This window comes from Podarcis erhardii, assembly GCF_964252035.2.
Source record: "Podarcis erhardii genome assembly, chromosome: 8".
NCBI classification, from domain to species: Eukaryota; Metazoa; Chordata; class Lepidosauria; order Squamata; family Lacertidae; genus Podarcis; species Podarcis erhardii.
In genome coordinates this window covers 79,240,536-79,257,137 of record NC_138499.1, presented here as the reverse complement: position 1 = coordinate 79,257,137, position 16,602 = coordinate 79,240,536, and the positions used below count along the sequence as shown (strand labels likewise).

Below are 16,602 nucleotides of genomic sequence, written 5' to 3'. Positions count from 1 at the left end.
GGGGAAGTGAACCCGGTTCACCAGATTACAAATCCACTGCTCTTAGCCACTACACCACACTGGCTCCTGCAAAACCAACGAGGATGAATGCACAAGAAACGGGTTGTCTGGAAGCGCCCTTAGAACTGCACGAGTCACTGTTCTAGGCATGCCTCACTCTACTATGTCTCATCATTGGGAGGGATTATATGATCCAATCACCCTGAGTTGAGGCTGATTGGAAAGAGGCAATCCCAGTAAATCATGCAGAGATGTGGGCGTCAGTCTCTTCTGGGCACTTTGGGATCACGGGAGTCTTTTATTTCTTCTGGCACACTAGAAGTTCTGTTGCATGTGTGCCCTAGCACAGAGCTTGGGACTCATTGCGATAATGTAATGCATATACTGTATTGTTCACAATCTGGAAAGGAATTTACAGCAGTTTTAGCAATTCCTACACAGAGAGATTTTAAAACAAGACGAAACAATGCATGAATTAGTTAACAGCCCTTGAAGCTGATGTTCTTCTTCTTCCAAGTATTCGTAACGCATCATAGCTGGCTACCGTATGCATGCCACACACTACAGGGTTCAGAATCACATCAAGGAAGCCTCACAAAGCACACTTATGCAGAAATCAGGGAAGAAATTGCAAGCTGCATAGGAAAAGGAAAGCTGAAGTTTCTATTTACTAGTCAATTAGATGGCCAATGAAATAGCACTCCGAAAAGAAGACATTTCTCTGTACATTTAAGTGGGCAGAAAATTAAATTCTTCTTTGCCTGTCTGATCTGGGTTTGGGGGGAATGTATTATCATTTAACAATTTCTAAGCAGTGATTTCCACCATCACCGTCTCCTCATTACCTAATCATTTGTGCATTATTTCTACTTGAAATACTTCTGTTATTATGCTAACAAGTCGGGAGATTTGCAGCCTGGGCCAACGAGAAAGGAAACTTCCACGACAACTATCTGAGCTCATCATGACAACTTGTATCGGGGAGGTAATCAACAAAAGGGAGGAGGCTGTTCTGAGATGGATCCACAATATTAGAGGGGGGAGAAGACACAACAGCTGCCCAAGTTGAGGCTCTGAGTCAAGATCTTTGGGCAGCTGAAGACCCATGAAATACAAAGATCCCATACTCTGACCCACACTACCCATTGCCTACCACAGTTCCATGACTCACCCAAGGCTGAGCAGGGAAGGTAGCTGCATGGACGTTAGTGGCAGAGGAGAAACCAAGAACAAGCTAGGCTGGTGCTCCAAGATCTGAAGGGTGAATCCTAATCCATGTTCCAACACTGGTGCTTTAAGCTGCTGTCTACCCCACCACATTAGGTGGACCTGCCTTCAAAACAAGGCCTGTCCCATAACTCAGAATCTACCAGAGCTGCACTTAATACTGTTCATTTCCACATTTCTCTTCAATTATTATTATTTTTTAAATCAGGGTGGTGGCAGTGGTAGAAACCTGTTGTTATTCAAGACAACACTGACATAGGACAGAAATGCAATGCTTAGAACCCTGTTCCTGGGGTTCTGTTGCATCCCAGTGTTATTCTCTACAATCGTGGCCCAAAGCATCATCCAGGATAGGGTAGGCAAGGTTATGAATCAGTTCTCAACAGCTTTCACAATGTTCAACAATACAAAACGAATTAGCTGCTCTCCTCTGACACTCATGCTCTGAGTTGCCCTGACCCCTTCTGCAACTTCATTGGTGGGGGTAGGAAAACTCCAAAGCAAGATTAGGGTGCACCACATATTTTGTGAATTTGGATTATTACCAGGGGAAGAGGCAACAATAAGTTGGACTGGAGGAAATTCAATGACTATTTGAATAAATATTGTAATATAAAAAATTAGAAATTACTTGAAAGAAACAAATAGGCCTAGGACAAATTAAGTTATAATTAAATAAATGGGATTCAGAATGTCAAGAAAAGTGAATAAGATGACTATAATTGGAAATTGTTTTAGTTTAATAATGATATTGGAAAGCTGTTACTTTTAAATTACAAGGAAACTCAGAAGGGAGGGATTTGAGGAAGTCAATTAAGGTGTTTAAAAAGTTGGATTTGTGAAGAATTAAGTTTGTTATTATTGTCTATTTGTTTATTGTTCCCCCCCCCCCTTTCCCCTTTCTTTTTTGTTTTTTTTTTTCTTCTCTTTTTCCTTTTCTGTTTTTGTGTATCATTTTGCTTTGTGGTTTGTGTTATTATGGTGGAAAATTTAATAAAAATTTATTCAAAATAAATAATAATAAAAGGGGTTGGACTCCTGTTTTCCAGGGAAGCCCTGCATCTGCCACAACTGTCTTGTTGTGGTCCAATTTTCCTGATGAATCTTAATTATTTTAGATTTTGAGCAGCAAGGAAAGGATTGTTGCTTCCACAACACCATCCTTCAGTACTGCAGAGGCATGTACATTTCTTCAGTGAGCTGGAGGTGTAATTAAAAATAGGTGGTTGTATGAAGGACATCATACATTTGCCCAGCAGAACAATCCCTCTTCTTCCTCTCCTCAAGCACTGTTTTGGGGTTCTCCTGACCTTCCAGGGCTGATTTTAGGAGGGTGCAGTTGGGCATGGGAAATGGGGGTGTCCCTTTGCTTTAGAAGAAACTGTTGCACTTATTTCCGCTAGTGCAATTATTCATTTAAATACATCCCAGAGGTTCTACACAGTATTTAAAACATTATCTAAAACAGCCAAGCTTTTTCTATATTTATTACTCTCAAATAACTCTAGCAAGGGACCCTTTCCAATGTTAATTAAAGGCTTCCTCCTCATAAATTCTTGCTCTCTAATCTCTTCCTGTTCAGTGATGCATTTCCCATTGTCAGGTTTTGCTCACACAGGGAAGAGACATCATGTACTTATTTCCATCCATTAGTTTCCCCTTCTTATAGCAAAATAAGCACCAGAGTGGCTGGGGCAACCCAGTCAGATTGGGGTGGGGCAGGCGTGTGCAAATAAAATTATATAATTAATATTAATTATATAATCAATATTAATCATCATAATTATTAATTATTAAATTATTATTTAAGGTGAAGGAGAAATTATGGGAGGAAATCAGTAATTTTATCTACCCACCCATTGCTACGGGGAGCAATCCATCCCTCATCTTCCAGATATACTAAAGAGGAAATAAAAGAACGGGCTGATCTTGAAAGAAATAAACTTTCAACTGAAGACACAACCATCCTAAAAAAAAACCACCGGTAGCACCTAGCCCATGGGTAGGCAAACTAAGGCCCAGGGGCCGGATCCAGCCCAATCACCTTTTCAATCTGGCCTGCGGACGGTCCGAGAATCAGCGTGTTTCTACATGAGTAGAACGTGTGCTTTTATTTAAAATGCATGTCTGGGTTATTTGTGGGGCATAGGAATTGGTTCATTATTTTTTTTCAATATATAGTCTGGCCCCCCACAAGGTCTGAGGGACAGTGGACTGGCCCCCTGCTGAAAGAGTTTGCTGACCCCTGACCTAGCCTATCCACATTGGGCAGATCAGCCCTGCAGTTTATTTTATTTTATTTTATTTTATTTTATTTTATTTTATTTTATTTTATTTTATTTTATTTTATTTTATTTTATTTTATTTTATTTTATATTTTATTTTATTTTATTTTATTTTATTTTATTTTATTTTATTTTATTTTATTTTATTTTATTTTATTTTATTTTATAGCACTGTCATTGAGGTATGGAAAAAATGTGAGGGGACAACACAGAAAAATTTGGAGTGCAATAATTTGGCAACAACTACTTCTGGGTTCTCCATAAAAAGCGAATCAGCAAAACACGGCAATTTCAAAGAAAAGAACTAAGTGTCATGTTGCACAGCATAGAGACATGGAAGGGCTTCGCACTATCTATTCTAAACAACAAGAGAAATGTATCATCGAGGACGCAATCCCTTCCCAACATCATTGACTGCTTACCATGATTCTGCGGCTAATGCCACGGAATCCCAAGGACCAACAAGGCAAAGAGTTAAAAACTGGAAGAAATGCTGAGAAGCCTCTCGTCCCTCTCCCTCCTCTGCCCCTTCCTTTGCCGGCTGTCGAGGTAGTGAATGACACTCATTACACTCATCTCCCTGTTTTTGGACATAGGAATAGTTATTTAATTCACACACACAAAAGTCTACAGAAGCTTTACATTATTGGCAGGAGGCCTTGGGGGACAAGACACTGATTAATACGTTTCCCTCAATATTTTCATTTTATATTTTTGCATTATAGCATTATTTTAAGCTTATAATCCTGCAGAAACTAGTAGTGGATGAAGTTTTCCTTTTTAGCTTTTGCGAGAGAGAGAGAGAGAGAGAGAGAGAGAGAGAGAGAGAGAGATCTCAATACTTCAATTTTTGGAGTGTGGGGAAAGGTAAACCACACACAACAAAGGCAGAATATTTGTGATGTAGTTCCTACAGCTGCTGTTCAAATCTGCTGCTTCTTGTATGGACAGCATCTAACAACATCCAGCTAACATCTTTTGCCATGAAAACAGTTTTCATTTCACTCTGAATACTTTCACAAACACAGACACACACACACCCCTACACCTGTTTTAATTCAAAAGCTCCTATTTCCAGCATTTTAACCCTCCACACTTTTGTAATATCTGGCCCAAAAATGGGTTTAAGCAATATGTAAAATTTTCTGCCCTAACACGTACCATTTCATACTCCATGTATTCTACTAAAATAATGGAATTTCATCCTGCCTATCCAATGAGGGCCGGTGTTGTTTGTGTTTTAAGAGTTTCATTAAAATGGCACTGGAGTCTTTGCAATCACAGTGAAAGTGAATTGGGGGAAAGTGAAACACCGCAAGCCTAAAGTAGGTTTCTGAGGTAGGATCACCTCAACATATTGTTTATAGACATTTAGCACCTCAAAAGCCACCTTGTATTGATACAGAAGATAGGATAAGAAGGTATTAAATTATCCAGGTGATTTTGAGTTTCTGGAAAAAGTATTTGAGTTAAGGTATCAAGAACCTGTTATATCCTATTGTAATTTATATTACAGACCATTACAGACCTGCAGAAATTATTCCTATAAACCCTTGGTACTATACACAATCATCCGTAATGCTATCTTATATTACTGCATTAAAATTGGATATTTCTCCTTGGAGCTTTCAAAATCATGGCTATATTGGAGGCTGCTTGATCCTGAAAGAAGTGAGTTAAACTTAGCAAAGTACTTAAACAATTGCATAGGACGGTTGAACTTAGACAGGCCAATTAAAAAAATGAATCACCTCCATGTGCCCTGTGGTGTGCTGTTCTTTATGTCATCCCTTTTGCCCAGGCCTTTGGAAGGTGTGGGTGTAACAAGGATAGTTGCTAATGAGCACATAGATATCCTCCTGCATTACCATAACTTTGTGAGGAATTTTTATTTGATGTTTTAAAGAGTTTTATATCGTAATGGTCACCATGATCTTGATTTGTTGTGCAAGTTGTAAACTACCCAGGGATAAAATGAAAGGAAGGAAGACTTTTCCAGGTGTATGTCATCTAGCCTGGTGAGAAGTCCTCTCCCCTCTTAATTAAGCTAGGCGGCTGATGTTCCCTGGGATATTTTCTGTTTAAGAATTCTGAAATAATACATGCTACAAATATTTTTTTAGAACATTATTAGCCGAGTGTTGCCTGTGGTTGTTCCCTGGGATTCAGCAGCACTGGCACCTAGAATTTTATGGTCAACCTTTTTCTTTTGCTTTGTATTTAAGCCTAGTTCATATCTCCTGTAGTATCAAATATATTCTGTGTTTATTTTTGTCCTTTTGGAATTTATTGATATGTTTTGTTAACTGACTTCTCCCAACCCCATGCTCTGTATTTTGACATTTGGAACGCTTGTTGTAAGCTGCTTTTGGGCACCTCTCGCTATGAAAAGATGGCATATAATTAGACTCAACTGATCAATTCCGTATCACCAGCAATGACTTACCAAGAGTTTAATCGGTTAAGGAGTTAGCAAAACCCTGGCTTCTTAACACATTGTTCTTGGCTATTTTCAAACTCCTGCAGGGGAGGGGGGATAACTACAGAATACAATGAACCATGGAATGAGGAAAGGATGGCAAAATAAGATGAGTAAAAATCAAGTTTCATGTTGAGATGGGGCAAAGGATGTGAGAATAGAGATTAAGAGGTGACAGAAAGGGGAAAAGGAAGGGAAGAGCTGTAAAGAGAACAGTAAAGCAAATTTGCTGAAAAGAAAAGTGGACTCAATCTCACAATTATATTTAGCAATTACATTCTCACTCAGTGCATAACATACAGGGCAAGATAAACTCACAATTCCTGGGGGGTTTTCCCCCAATTATTGAGTAAAATAGGTCCTTTGCAGTCAGAATTCAATGGTGAATGAATTTCCTACCTGAACTTTAGACGTATATTTGTGGTGATTCGCAGGTGAAGGGAAGGTAAAGATCAGAGCTATATATTGCTTTTGAAAATAGCATAGTGCAGAATGGGGCTCCATGATTTCCTTGTGCTGCTCAGAAAATGCAGTAAAGGCAAGAAATGTGCTCAAAGACCACATGTGGACAGGCTCAAGCACAGCCTTCACTTTGATTTTTCTATTCCAAACTCTGTATTTGGAGCTGAATGGAGAAAGCAGGAGAGCAAAACAAATTTGAAAGCAGCCAAGAGCTACATGCATGTCAGGTTTGCACAGCAGGTGACCCACCAAGTCCAGATCAACACACCAGACATGCGCTGTGGTCTGTTAGGTTCTTAATACCTCCAATTTCTTGCAGTCTCAGGCACAAACAGGCTTTTCCTCCAAGACCTTAGTGGGCCACCTTGCATAGTTGGTTAGTTGTGTTCAGCTTAGTGAGTCACAAGCTCTCCAGGCCTGATGCAGACCAAGAACATCTGTCTGGTTATCTAGAACAGGAGCTGCCAATCCCTTATCTGCCTACCTAAATAACAAAGAGGCAATAGAAACTTTCTAAAAAGGACTTGCTCTCGTCTGGTACCATCAAAGCAGATTTGCCAGTGCAATCTGCAACATCCCATACTGCTGGAATAAACAAAAAACTGTTCACATTCTTCTTCGAATGTGTTCCAATATTAATAAATTTGACTTTGTATTTAAATGCTTTCCACAAGCACACAAATGGCATTCTACAATGTCAATCACTTATCAACACGCCAATTACAATCAGTGGTTCGAAAACAGATTTCAGCGTTCATTTTTTGTAAAAGTAAAGACTTCTCTTTTGCGCATAATCATAAATGGAAATGTTAGATTCCTACAAATTCGTGATTGTGTATTTGTGTTCATATACAAAGCAGTGTTTCCTCTGTTTGGTCGCTCTAGCTCTTGATGTTCTCCGGTGATATATGCAAGTCACTTTCATCCTACTACCTGCAAATATTTTCTGGATGCGAAAATATCCGCTAACCACTGCAGCACCCCTTACAATGATGAGTGCACTATGCTATATCTGCCTCAATTTCAGTCCTCATTCAGAATTTCTTTTGCCAGCAGAGTCCTGTGTCAAGTGAATCCATGTACAAAGTGTGACTAACTTACGCTGCTCTCCATTGTCAATGTCTTTAAAGATCACTAATCAATACAAAAGAACCAATAATTCTTCACCCTCAGGAAGGTGAAGCTCTATGCCAAGATAACACAGCAACTCACTCTGAATCAATTAGGCACATTTCCACAAAGTGTTTTGCAATATTTATTCAGTTTCAAAAGTTCAAATCATGAAAGAATTTGCATATAGGGGAACAGCTAAAGCAAGAGAGGGAAGACTAGGGTTTTTTATATAGGTATTTGGATTAAGAAGATCACTGAACAGTTGCTATGGGAGAATGGAGTCTGGAGGGCAGTGAAATGTCATGTATCAGCCGTGCCTTGTCTCAGTTTAGCTCCTGGACATTTGAACAATATCCATGCATTTCAGAGCTTTACCCTGAATATGTAAGGTGTCTTATATATTAAGTCAGACCACTGGTCTATCTGACCAATATTATCTATTGACTGGTCTTAAACACTCAAAGGTTTAAGGCAGAGGCATTTTGTAGTCACAGAATCACAGGGCTGGAAGGGACCCCAAGGGTCATCTAGTCTAACCCCCTGCAATGCAGGAATCTCAGCTAAAGCATCCATGGCAGAAGGCCAGCCAACCTCTGCTTAAAAACCTCCAAGGAAGGAGAGTCCCCAATCTCCCAAGTGAGTCCAAGGCTATTTCTAACTGGAAGTGTTGGGGGTTGAACCTAGAAAGTAATGCATGCCACTCATATACTGAACCACTGAAAAATGGAGGGCTGGCCACTTGGATTTTTTAAAAAAGTTCAGGGTTATCAAATATTTGATTCTGCAACGAGATAGGAAAACCACAGACAAGAAGCATATAAAAAAAGTTTTGAATTTTGATGCCTATGAACAAAAACACTGCACATTAATTTTAATGAGTTTCTTGCTATCCACAGGCTGCTTACATACATGGAAGTTTTAAAATATAATCAAAACACATTTGGGATTTGGACTTTTCTTTCATTGAGACTGAGCCAGGCCGCTTTGAAACAAATTCTGGACACTCTCACCCAGTAGCTTACAACTGAGAAATAGGATTTGACATGAAGTGTGACAGAGTCAAATTGCTTGGCATGATTTACATTTCTCTTCAGCTGACTCCAAACATGAAATGTTAACTACACTAGTAGTGAGAAAGGTTTGAAAAGGGGAACAGGATAGGAATGATGAAGAGTGAAGATACGAAAATAAAATGGCACAGAAAGAGATGGTGGTAGCGTCCCCCTTCCCCATTTTGGGGCCTTCAGTAATTCTGGTACAACAATCCAGAACTTTGCTTAAGGACTCCATTCCCTATAATTATGTCAGGGAGAGTGGGTATAATCCAGAGGCTGTTTGTGCATAACTTAACTCCTGATTGATTTCAACAGAGCTGCAGCTCTATCTGAATTGCAGCCCATTGAATTTCAAGTGTTCCAGAAAGAACTCCCAAACCTGGGTTAGTTGAAGAAACATCGCAAACCAGCCTTGACAATGCCAAGAGTTCGGTTTAAACTGCTGTGCGTATGGGGGGTACATTTTATGTGGAAAGTGGCACTCCATTTTTTTTCCTCTATAGAAATTGCCATTTATTTATCACACTAGAGGGTCACAGTGACAAAAAGCTTGCTCTGCGTATATACTTAGTCACTTAACTTGATGTTTACAAGCACACTTCAGCGACACACACAAAAAGTCCCTCAGAGATAAATGAGGGCATGTATTCAGCGAGCTTTCTAGTTCTGGGAAATTTGATAAAGCCTGTTAACCTTTGAAAGAAAGTCAAAGTAGAAGAATAGAGCAATACTCTTGATATAATTGATATTTAAAAAGCAACAAGCAACCCTGTGACCAGTCACCTAGCTATTTCCTTGTGATGTGGATGTTCAAATGAAGAATGTGAAGAAAAAAAAGGCTGTTCTAAAAGCCTTGGGTGGGTGGGGGGCAACACTTTAAGAACATGCAGGTGTTCTCTTAACATTACTTGACATCACACAGAAGGGCAACTCCACGCAATATCCAGTGCTCAGGAGGTTGGGTAGTCCGGAGGTCCACTGCGGCGATATAATTCAGATCTGTCCGAACTGGTTTTTTGTAGATTGGGCAAGAGTACAAGCGTGGATCTCTCGAGGCTAGGGAGATGAAGGAAGAAAACACTTCATTGTCATTGGGCTATGAACAGAGCAAACATCTTATAGGAAAAAACCCATATGAAATTAAAATCGGTGTCCTATCTGGAACTTCCAATTTAAAGAGAAAATTGCCACCGAAATGCAGCAACAAGAACGTTGGGCTTGGATGTGTCAAGATTTAACATCAGTTCCTTGTTCTTTCCCCTTACAGGAATACAATCATACAAGGGGGAGCAGAGGAAAATTTGCAAACTCCACCCCTTCTATAAAGGTAAAGGGACTCCTGACCATTAGGTCCAGTCGTGGCCGACTCTGGGGTTGCGGCGCTCATCTCGCTTTATCGGCCAACATTTGTCCACATACAGCTTTCTGGGTCATGTGGCCAGCATGACTTTTGGTGCAACGGAACACTGTCTCAGAAACCAGAGTGCACAGAAATACCATTTACCTTCCCGCCACAGTGGTACCTATTTATCTACTTGCGCTGGTGTGCTTTCGAACTGCTAAGTTAGCAGGAGCTGGGACAGAGCAATGGGAGCTCACCCCGTCACAGGGATTTGAACCGCCGACCTTCATATTGGCAAGCCCAAGAGGCTCAGTGGTTTAGACCACAGTGCCACTTATGACCCTACACCCCTTCTATAGCACATCACCATTCCTATATTTAAAGCCCTCCACAAATTGAAGGTCAGAGACCTCACGTACATTGTCTGAAGGGAGTTGGCATCAACACTACTTTTGAGAAGCCACAATGGGCACCTTCTTTTATCTAGCTACTGTAAGCAAATGGTGTCTAGGCACGTTAGAGACAGAAGTGTAAAATGAAAGCGTTGCAGTTTCGACGCAGATCTCTTCCAATATGGCATGAAATTCCTCTCCAGAAACACACAGCAGCAAAACTATTTTAAAAGTACTGCTTTTAAAACTGCAAACCAAGGAATTTTTAGCAAATAGTTAAATTTAAGTCTATAGCAGAACTCCAAACTGTAGTTAGATGCCCCTCTCTGAAGTCCTGAAGATGCCTTCCTATAACCAACAGGTAACATTCAGACTCATCTGATGCAGAGTTACCTCATTTCAGTGGGTAAAGGACCCCTGACAGTAAAGTCCAGTAACAAATGACTCTGGGGTTGCAGCACTCATTTACTGGCCAAGGGAGCCAGTGTTTGTCCGCAGACAGCTTCCGGGTCATGTGGCCAGCATGACTAAGCCGCTTCTGGTGAAACCAGAGCAGCACATGGAAACGCCGTTTACCTTCCCGCCGGAGCGGTACCTATTTATCTACTTGCACTTTGCCTGCTTTCGGACTGCTAGGTTGGCAGGAGTTGGGACTGAACAACGGGAGCTCACCCCATTGCGGGGATTTGAACCGCCGCCCTTCTGTTCGGCAAGCCCAAGGCTCAGTGGTTTACACCACAGCGCCACCCATGTTCACTTCTACATTGGATCAAGTTGTTGGTCTCTGACTGCAGGTTTCAGCACTAAGGAAGTTAGAAACAAAGACAGTGACCAAACCCTTTAGGGAAAGGTTTGCTTTGCTTCCAGGTGGCCTCTTTACTGCACATCCATCCTGATTTGTTTGCAAGGGGATTAGACAATGCTGACTATTTAATGAGCATTTGTTCTGATTTGTTTGTGGGGAGATTAGATGTCACTGCATCCCAGTGCATTTCCCCTTGACCTTCCTTACTCCAAAAAATCCAGTTTTGGGGAGAAGCAGGCTCATTGTGCAAGCAACTACAACTGCATGACCAAAATTTACCGGTATCGAATTGACCCCCACTCAAAAATAGGAAGAGTCTGGAAGCAACAAGGAATTATAAGATCCAGGGACTCAATCTTATGCTGACATGGGCAGATTTATCAATATGTCAGCAATATTAATTCCCCCCCCCAAGTGACTGCTATTCACTCTTATGAGGAAAATATATAATGCCGCACTTGGAAACTTGGTTGTGGTGGGGGCAAACCCCACTTCCTACTTCTGAGAGGGACCCTACAAGAGTCTTGCAATATTCAAGCCCCTCACATAGCTGCAACTCATACCTGAGAGGCTTGCTTACCTCTAATAATCTCCATTAAGCAAACAGCCTTAGCCATAGAGTTGACTGCACTAAAAAGACAAAAACCCAAAGTAGGAAAATAGCCCACAAGACTGTGCCCTTCACAGCTTTTATATTTCTTTCATGTTTGGTTTTATTTCTCAAACCAAACTGACTGTTTTCAGGCAAGCAGCACAGGCTGAATTCTACAACGCCAAGCAGCCTGGGCTTTGGGTGTCCATCTCTCCAACCCACAATCCATTTTGACAGCTGCTTCCTTCCTACATGAACCCCAGAGGTCTTCTCTTCACTTCTAAAGTTGCTCTTTCAATCTTTTGACTTGCTTGCTGAAGCAGATCCAAATTCCGTACATTTAGCTGTCAAGACTAGCTCCAGCCGACCTGGTTACAACTTGTAGCCTCCCCAGTATATATTCTTGCAAGAGTGAAAAGTTGATTTTAAGCAGATTGACATTCCTTCTTTTTTTAAAATAATAATAATAATCATCATTTAAATTAAACCATGAAAGAATGCATAATGGTTCCCATCTCTCTTCTGATATTTTGGATTTTCCTTTAGCACATTAACAAGTTTTTTTACTCTTCACTTCCTATCCCTGGGTGCCATTATGGCTTATAAAGCTGATCTAGCCTCCCAAAAGTCAATGCATAAATTCATGCTTATTAGCTACTTCCTGTTTATTGGCCAATACACTTCAAGTCGTTGCCAGGAAAGCCACCCAGCATCTGGCAGAGGGGGAAAGGAGCATCAGCCTTCTTGGACCAAGCATCACTTGGCCCCTTTCCTTCCAGCCCAGAGTGTCTTGGCAACCAAGCCCACCCCTGCAGTTGGCAAAAGGAGAAGGGAGCGTGAGGCTCTTCTGTTGGCCTACTGAGACCAAGGGTCTTTTTGTGCTTCTGCTCACACCAAGCAAACTTCTTCTGCCATCTGCGCTTGGTCTTAATCCTGAAAATGGACATGCAGGATTCAGGGGAAATATACTTACAAATAAATACACCAGGGCTGGTGGGCAGAACATAGATCAGGATCTGCTGGCAGATCTCTAGGAGACTGACAAGACTTTCTGATTCTCAGTTGTTTAGAAATGGCAGCAACAAAGAAGGTGGCTGTATCCCCTGAAACAAGGGTGCTGAAGCAAAGAAAACTTGGGGAAGTCCTGGAGTAGAATATTTTTTTAGAAAGGCTGGTAAGGTTAAAAACACCCTGTTCTTTTATTCTAACTATTTGTCTTTAGCACCTGGCTCTGGTTGAAAGATCTAGGGCTTCCAGGAAAAACAAAATAGGGCACACTAACATATAGTCCAATCTTATTCCCAGTTGTAAATGCTTAAAGGTAAAGGGACCCCTGACCATTAGGCAGTGGCGTAGCGTGGGGGTGCAGGGGGGGGCCGGCTGCACCGGGCGCAACATCTGGGGGGGGGGGCGCGCTCGCCAACTCCGGAGTCGCCGAAGAGCCTCAGGCGCAGGCTGTAGCAGAGCCCCATGTCTTGCGGAACCGACAAGCTGTGCGCGCATCCGGGCTGAAGGCGTCTGGCAGGCAGCGGCTCTCAGCGCTCACCGCGGAGGGCGCGCCAGGCAGCCCCTCCTCACAGCCCCACCGCTGCCGCTGCTGCTGCAGCTGCTGGGCCATGTTGCATTTTCCTCGCCTCTCTGCCCTCCTCCTCCTCCGGGCAAGCGGCATCATTTGGGCGGCAGCGCCAGCGGCAACTCGCCTCAGATCACCTGACACGGACCCGCCGCCGCCACCGTGGCTACCTTACCGTAAATACCCCAGCACAGGCAGCAGCAAGAAGAAGCTGGCAGCTGCGGCAGGTTAGGGGTTAGGGGCGTAAATTACTTGCCTTGCCCCGGGTTAGTGGGTGCAAATTACTTTCCTTGCCCCGGGTGCTGACAACCCACGCTACGCCGCTGCCATTAGGTCCAGTCGTGGCCGACTCTGGGGTTTCGGCGCTCATCTCGCTTTATTGGCCGAGGGAGCCGGTGTACAGCTTCTGGGTCATGTGACCAGCATGACTAAGCCGCTTCTGGCAAACCAGAGCAGCGCACGGAAACGCCATTTACCTTCCCACTGGAGCGGTACCTATTTATCTACTTGCACTTTGACGTGCTTTCGAACTGCTAGGTTGGCAGGAGCAGGGACCGAGCAATGGGAGCTCACCCCGTCCCCGGGGATTTGAACCGCTGACCTTCTGATCGGCAAGTCCTAGGCTCTGTGGTTTAACTCACAGTGCCACCCACGTCCCTTGTAAATGCTTAGGTCCATAGACTTCAGAAGGGCTAAGCAGTGTTGCATCCACAACCAGTGCACAATAGTATATTCCACAACGACAGAGTGTCATTGGCCAGGAGTCAGTTTCACCTGCTGAATGACATCCTGAAGGGGTAAGAAGGCTCAGCTGATCAGCCTTCAAGTACACAGAGAAGGTGCTGATGAGAACCAGCTGGCTTCAGCCTTCTTAAGCAGAGCTTCCAGCAGCAGTCAGATGCTGGAAACACTTGTAGTTCCCGGTCCTAACTTGCTGCTTCCTGCTCATCTTGATCCTTGATCATCAGATTCCCTGACCCCTAGACCATCCGACCACGTGGATTGACCCTAGGACTGGACTGACCGGACTTACTTTGGATGCGGACTCTGCCAACCAGAGACCCTTCTGGTGGGCTGGTCTCCCACTCCACTGAGCTCTGCACACTGTTGCTCAGCAACGAGACTACAACACCATTGTTCTCTAATCCACACAATTTGCATAGATAGATCCATAGACAGATAGATACATAGATAGGATAGTGGCATGCAAGACTATCGTTTCAAGGAGTATGACATTTGTTTCCTCCTCTACAGCGGACTCTCCTTTTGAATTCATGGCCAAAGTACTGAAACAATGGTTTAAGAACGACCTTTTCCCCTGCTGTACAAACCAAGATGACCAATTACCCTGCATTTTGTTCCTAACATGTGGTGAAGACATCCTTACCTCTTGGCAGGATGAAACAAATAACCAAGTGACCTTAGCTTGTGAGTGAAATAGAAGACCCAGCGGGAGGCCTAGCCTAGGCTATATGCACGGGCTCTGTGCTCATGAATGGAGAGGGGTTCCTTTTCTGCATTACTAATTATAAACACAGAACCAGATGGTGGCAATTATGATAATTAATCCATCTGGAACAAAAGATGTGGGTTTTGCAGAAACTTTTGCAAAAAAAAAATGAAGGCCAACGACTCCAGTTGCTTGTGCTTGCAAGTGCCCCTGAAGAAGATATTTCAAATGTAATTATGAGCTCGATAGATACATTTATGTGCACCTAAAGGCTACACACACACACACACACACACACACACACACACACACACACTTCCCTGTTTCCAGGGGGGACTTACCATTTTTATTTTTAGTGCATGTGCTTTCTTATTTTAGCTGACCTATGTTCACAGGAAGGAAGGCGATCTTGAAGGAATAACTAGTTCTGAACCCAGAACAACCTAGGGACGCTCACAGAACCCTGCAGAGGGTTCTTCTGCTTGATCCCAGTAAGCCCTTCTGACTGCAGTTCTGATCTTGGCTTATTGTATACAGATCCCGGTCAGGTCTTGAACGTGAGCAAGATGTTGCATTATTAATCCATTCTCTCACCCTTCTTAGCAATGTCCTAGTTCCTTTGTGAGCGAGGCCATAATGCATGCATGCTAGCACTACTGATGCCAGGGATACACTGGTGCAAAGAGTTGACACACAATTTGACAATACTATATGTAGTAAGGGCTACTTCTTAATAAGTCAGCACGTCAGATAAGACTTTTCAGCTGCCTGCATTCAGGAGAGGAAGCATCTAAATTGGTCCTTGGAGGAAGACATCATAACTCACTATCATTTGATTGACAGCTCAGCCATGCCATGAAATCTGTCGGCTATGAGATAATGGGCAGACACTGCCACAAATTTAAAGATTTCCATATTCTGATGTACCAGTATCGACTTAACACTTACTGTTGTTTTCTGCATATATCCTTATCACGGGCATCAGTTCGAAGAGGACCTTGGGCTTTGATTCTATTAGTTTCATGTTCCTTTTGTCCCATCCTGCTCCTTCTAGATAGAGGCCATAGACATAGACGCCCTCAGAGGGAGGAGCTGTGATGTCATCCTTCATCCACTTGGTGACCTCATTGCACAGAACTACGCTGTCAAGTGCCCATCCCTTGTTCGCTCGGGTAATTTCCTGTAAAAAGCAACACAGCAGGAGCTGAAAGGTGGGACCATAGATTTCAACGGGCAAAGGCATTACATAACTTCAGACCAATCAATAGGGCCAGGTGAAGTCCCATTTACCGTAGCTCACACATTCCTCTCTTTTCCCTCTGAGGCTTAGTCAAGGTGTTCATCTCCTAATAAATCATTTTCCCCACATTGCACATCAACATTCCTTACAGACACTCAAACATTTCATTAAATTTCTATCTGCCTTACAAGCTAAGGGAAACTTGACAGGCTCAGAGGGACACTGACACCTGATTATCAGTTTCATTGCCCTGCCACCCAGAAGCAAGGCATGTCAAGTCTGATCCGGAAAAGGCAGTTAACAGAACCCAGAAGTAAAAAGCGAGCTAATTTGAGTATTTCCTGGAGGGACCAAGAGTTAATTCAGTTTCACAAAGTAGACTTTTAATTACTTAATCATCACGTAAACAGAAGCCCCCATGTCCCTGTGGAAATCGCAGGCTGAAGCAACCTCGAAAGAACGAGAAGGGAATACCTGTGGTTCTTCAGATGGTGTTGGGCTGCTTCTCCCATCAGCCACTGCCAGCACAGTGCATGGCTAGGGATGATGGAAGCTGTAGTCCAGCAATCTACAAAGTGTTATGTATA

The 16,602-nt window shown here is 42.7% G+C and overlaps 1 protein-coding gene across 1 annotated transcript in view; it reads right to left on the bottom strand.

The window, feature by feature from the left end:
• Positions 1 to 7,695: 7,695 nt before the first annotated feature.
• DNAH5 (dynein axonemal heavy chain 5) overlaps positions 7,696 to 16,602 on the bottom strand; it is a gene marked incomplete at its 5' end in the record, with an annotated part of 188,985 nt that continues 180,078 nt past the window's right edge. Inside the window, 2 exons of the mRNA XM_081873195.1 lie at positions 7,696 to 9,677; positions 15,724 to 15,955. Coding sequence (XP_081729321.1) covers positions 9,526 to 9,677; positions 15,724 to 15,955 — 384 coding nt within the window. The 3' untranslated portion in view covers positions 7,696 to 9,525. The remainder of the gene's footprint in view (positions 9,678 to 15,723; positions 15,956 to 16,602) is intronic.